This window comes from Mercenaria mercenaria, chromosome 15 (genome assembly GCF_021730395.1).
Source record: "Mercenaria mercenaria strain notata chromosome 15, MADL_Memer_1, whole genome shotgun sequence".
Classification (NCBI taxonomy): Eukaryota; Metazoa; Mollusca; class Bivalvia; order Venerida; family Veneridae; genus Mercenaria; species Mercenaria mercenaria.
In genome coordinates, this window is record NC_069375.1 from 40,239,350 (window position 1) to 40,244,016 (window position 4,667).

At 34.0% G+C, this 4,667-nt stretch overlaps 1 protein-coding gene across 1 annotated transcript; it reads left to right on the forward strand.

Moving 5' to 3' along the window:
- The first annotated feature begins 310 nt into the window (after positions 1-310).
- LOC123561242 (perlucin-like protein) lies at positions 311-4,329 on the forward strand. Its single transcript, XM_045353493.2, has 5 exons — positions 311-446; positions 848-933; positions 2,546-2,636; positions 3,226-3,457; positions 4,220-4,329. The coding sequence occupies exons 1-5, from the start codon at positions 395-397 to the stop codon at positions 4,239-4,241; spliced, it is 483 nt and encodes a 160-aa protein (XP_045209428.1). The 5' UTR covers positions 311-394; the 3' UTR covers positions 4,242-4,329.
- Positions 4,330-4,667: the final 338 nt, after the last annotated feature.

Sequence of the window (4,667 nt, forward strand, 5' to 3'; positions counted from 1 at the left end):
TAACGGTGAATTGAATTTGAAACGTTCACTGTTTTAACCCATTGGGTTTTCATTTTATAATTTTCTTTGAAACGAAACTACACTTGAACGCGAAAAACTATAAATCATGATTAATCGAAAATTAAATTCTTTTCTGTCGTAGGTTCTATTTGTTCAAATACAAATATTAAACTAATATCAGGCCAAACTAGGTAGCGCCTGGGCAGTATAGGAGATGTCAGTCTGTACATGTACATACGGCAGAGACTTGTGGAACAGCAGTTCATATAGCAAAGAAGTGTTAAAGACGTCGCTTTCATTTGTGTCTTATCTAGCATACAGTATCTAACCTAGCGACCAATGACACAAGTAAATTTTAACTGAAGATAAGACTTTTAAGCTGTTTGAATGAAACATGCGGAAACAGCCGACCTTACTCAGTTTTATTTCTCTCGTGTATAGTGTGCGTAAGTAGCTTGAAATGTTACATTGCTTATGAAATCAAAGTCACGGTTTCTAAATAGGCTAGAAATATTTATGAATGTTTTTAAGTAAACCTAATACGGGGTTAAACAAACAGTAGCAATAAGAATAGTAAATTTTATGTGAAAGTATATAATATACATGTATAAACAAATATTTACATGCAATTGTAAATCTTTTATTCATTTTAAAAGAAAATTAGCTTTGATGATTTTTGGTAATTCTGCTTGATAAAGCTTTAATTCAACCAACTAATTGACTCAACAGTTTATTGTGATATGACATAAACGACATCTGAAACAGAAGTATTGTGTTGCAAAGACTTAGTTGAAAAAACATAAGTTTTTAAAATTACTATAAACATATATTTTCATACTACAAAAAGATGCATCCTGTCCGAGTGGATGGCTTCGGCATAACAACACGTGTTACCACTTCAGTCATGACACTGAAGCGTGGTCAAATGCTGTGGTATGTTGATTTATTGTCAATAAAACACTTATTCAGATTCTATATGCTATAAATTTTAGCATCAGTGCTATCATGTTAATGCGCTCCAATATATCCATATAGCGCATGCCGCGATGGTACTTTGGTACTGTGGTACTGTGACACTCAGTTCTGCTCGCGTCGACGTTTCTTATGCAGATACCTGGGCCTTCTGTCATCATAAACATAATGGATGTTTTCATCACTTGATTTTAGATTTCAATTTAAGACATTGTTGATCGTATCAAAATAAGATAAATATGAGAGATAGCACCAACAGCATTTTACCAACAAAAATGTGCATTTCATCGGCATGTAATATTTGTGACAGCAAGTCGGTTCTACCTGTCTATGGTTATAGCATTTTGCTTAAAGAAACATTATGCTTGCCGAAAGGTACTGCACTAAAGGTGGCGAATCAGAGTTTGGTCAAGAAACTGAGTTGTTCTAAATTTTAACATCTGGTCACTTATATACATACACATGAATTTGTGTTAACCTAGCTAAGATTTTCATTCAAGGTCTTTTTAGAATTTTATTTTCCTATCCTGGTTGCCAAACCAATGCAGAGTTGTTTTAACATATTTTCACATTTTAAATTAGATAAACATAATTTGCCCATGGAATGATATAAATATCTACCTGTCTGTTCCTGTATACTGCTGATATCTCTAGAATGTTACAGACAGGGCTTAGTTCACGTCAGAAATGTAAGAAAGAGTGCTACAAAGAATGTACTTCTACTTGCTTTATTTATTCTATTATTTTAGAAATACGGTATGCAAGAAATATAATCTGTCAGAGTAAAAAGCTTAGCGTATATAATACGATAAATAGCAGAGCCTCGTTATCGCCCATTTCCATCCGATTCGTAAACACATGACATATATTTATCAGCTGGGACTGTACTAAGGCCTTTTATGCTAGTTCTTTTATTTATCTGTTTTTTTTTTTTTTGTTTTTTTTTTTTTTTGGTTGATGGTAATATTTCGCTAAATAAATCCAAGAGTGTTCTAAGCAACTAATGTAATTCCTGAGATGTGAGTGTTCTAGATTAGGTCCAAAGAAAGATTTTGTACAACTTATTTTGCGTGAGAGGCAGACTGTAAAACTTGGTCACGGAGTATTTCTATGTCGTTTTCTTATTAAGTGATGTGTTGAAGGGTTGAATTCCATGTACATGTGCCACTGTTTCATGTCAAACCAATATACAATGGGAAAAAAATAAGAGGTAGTATGCAGTTTTAAAATGTTTTGTTCAGACTGTTGAAATATCTACCAAATAAAAACGTTAAACTAGGTACTATATTGAAATAAAAAAAATGCTCAGCTTTCTATAGATAATTTTATATGAAAATGGAATAGTGACAAAATTGTATAAAAGTCTTCAAAACATACTTTTCTACAGATCTAATTCTATGTAATGTGTCTTTTTATACTTTAAAAATGTCAGTTAGAATGTACGAAAAGTGAAACATGTCATTAAATGTTGCTTAAATGTGAATGACATTTTAATAATATAGGTAATTTGGGTACAGTAAATGTACAGAAATAAATTTATTAAAAATGTATTTTCCCTGCCATTGTTTTACAGGCGATGTGCCATATGTTAGATGGGAAATTGGTAGAAATCGAAACAGCTGACGAGAACGCATTCCTTGCTTCAATGTCAATGAGGTTCAATAGTATGTACATGAACATGTATTTTTCATTTTAATGTGGCAAACAATGCGTTTATGAAATTGCATTCCCTGAAATCTACGAAGATTTTTATATTATTTCTTTCTTTTTATTATTATTATATATTTCCATATATGTTTTATATTGTATGTATACGTTGATGAGCTGTTATATGCTTAAGACTAATAAAATATATGTTATTGTATTTAGAAAGTAAATAGACCTTCAAGGTTTTCTTTTGCAAAGTATGCAACTTTTATGATAACATTTAAAACCTACAGAGGCATGAAGGTGACATTTCAAATTTCTATATATTGTTTTGCAAAACAGTCACCAAACCAACCTAAGTTGTTCAAGCAAAATAAAAGAAACAAAAATCCCGAGATGATATAATCTGCTCGGTCAGGATTTTCCATAAAAAAAAAAACAGAAAGGAAAAACAATCCCTGAAGTACCAAAGTGGTGTGCGACTTTGGGTGGTGGTGGTGGGTGGGTGGGGTGGGAGTCGTGATTTTATAATGAAAAGTAAAATAATATAAACAAAACATTAACTTATCACCTTTATACCATTTTACATCCAAGATTATTTTCCAGAAAATTATTGGATAGCTTTAAGTGACATTCAAGAAGAAGGTATTTGGGTGTGGATGGAAAGCAAAAAACCTCTTTCACAGATAAGGTTTAGTCACTGGCACAGTGGACAGCCGGATAATAATGGTCAAAATCAAAACTGTGCTACGATAAATGGTGCCGGCGACGACGGTCACTGGTACGATTGGTATTGCAGTTATACAACAGTTTACTACATATGTGAAAAGGAGGACAGGTGAATTTAAACACCCTATAAAAGACATGTGCTCTCAATATGGCTGTGGATGGAAAGCAAAGTGCCTCTTTCACAAACGAGGTTTAAACAATGGTACAATAGTGGTCAAAACCAAAACTGTGCTACCATAAATGGTCACGGCAGCGACGGTCACTGGTACGACTGGTATTTCAGTTATACAATAGTTAAATATATATGAGCCGCGCCATGAGAAAATCAACATAGTGGCTTTGCGACCAGCATGGATCCAGACCAGCCTGCGCATCCGCGCAGTCTGGTCAGGAGCCATGCTGTTCGCTAACGGTTTCTCTAATTGCTATAGGCATTGAAAGCGAACAGCATGGATCCTGACCAGATTGCGCGGATGCGCAGGCTGGTCTGGATCCATGCTGGTCGAAAAGCCACTATGTTGGTTTTCTCATGGCGCGGCTCATATGTGAAAAGGAAGACAGATGACTTTAAATATGCTGCAAAAGAGACAGACGCTCGTTTTCATAATTGATTCACCCACCTGAAACATAAACATACACAATAATATTTTTGACTTCCCAGTGGATCTACCTTCTTTTGTATATATATTGTATAAAAACACACATTTTCGATTCCATTAACTTAATGTCGAAATTAAGTATTCGAAGGTATTCTTGATTATACAGTTAGCTGCGAAAATAACACATTCGACAACTTCGACACGATTCTGTAGGTCAGTATACAAATGTGTTTACGTAGCATGTATATTTTTGATACAATTTTGTCTTTCAGGGAATCTGAAATAATAGGATGAAATCAATCAGCTTCTGTACATATTCTCAGCAATATAAAGCAAATGTACATTAAATCATGAAGAAATAAATAATGTTTCTCTCTTAAAACATATCTTTGCAAATGCAACTTCGCTAAATAACTCTAAAGAAGAAAAACTGATACAAATTGAAGACAAAAGTTAAAGGTAAGCTTTGTTTAATGTCGTATATAATCAACATATGACACGAGCTACAAAGCTCTTGTGCAACAAACCAGGTATCCAGTAATAGATACTTAACTGTGCTTATTTTTACCTCCTGGTGCAAGCCTTTAGATACTGAATGCCAAGCAAGTGAGCTACCAATGTCATTTTTCACGTCTTTGGTACGACGCGACCAGGGAAACAGATCCTTTATAATGCAGCCGGTTCTAAATGACGCAAAGCAGACCAGAAGTAATACAGCTA

Coding starts and splice junctions, on each gene's coding strand:
- LOC123561242 (XM_045353493.2), top strand. CDS start 395: ATGCGGAAACAGCCGACCTTACTCAGTTTTATTTCTCTCGTGTATAGT. Junction 934..2,545: donor AAGCGTGGTCAAATGCTGTG/GTATGTTGATTT, acceptor ATTGTTTTACAG/GCGATGTGCCATATGTTAGA. Junction 3,458..4,219: donor ATATGTGAAAAGGAGGACAG/GTGAATTTAAAC, acceptor TTTGTCTTTCAG/GGAATCTGAAATAATAGGAT.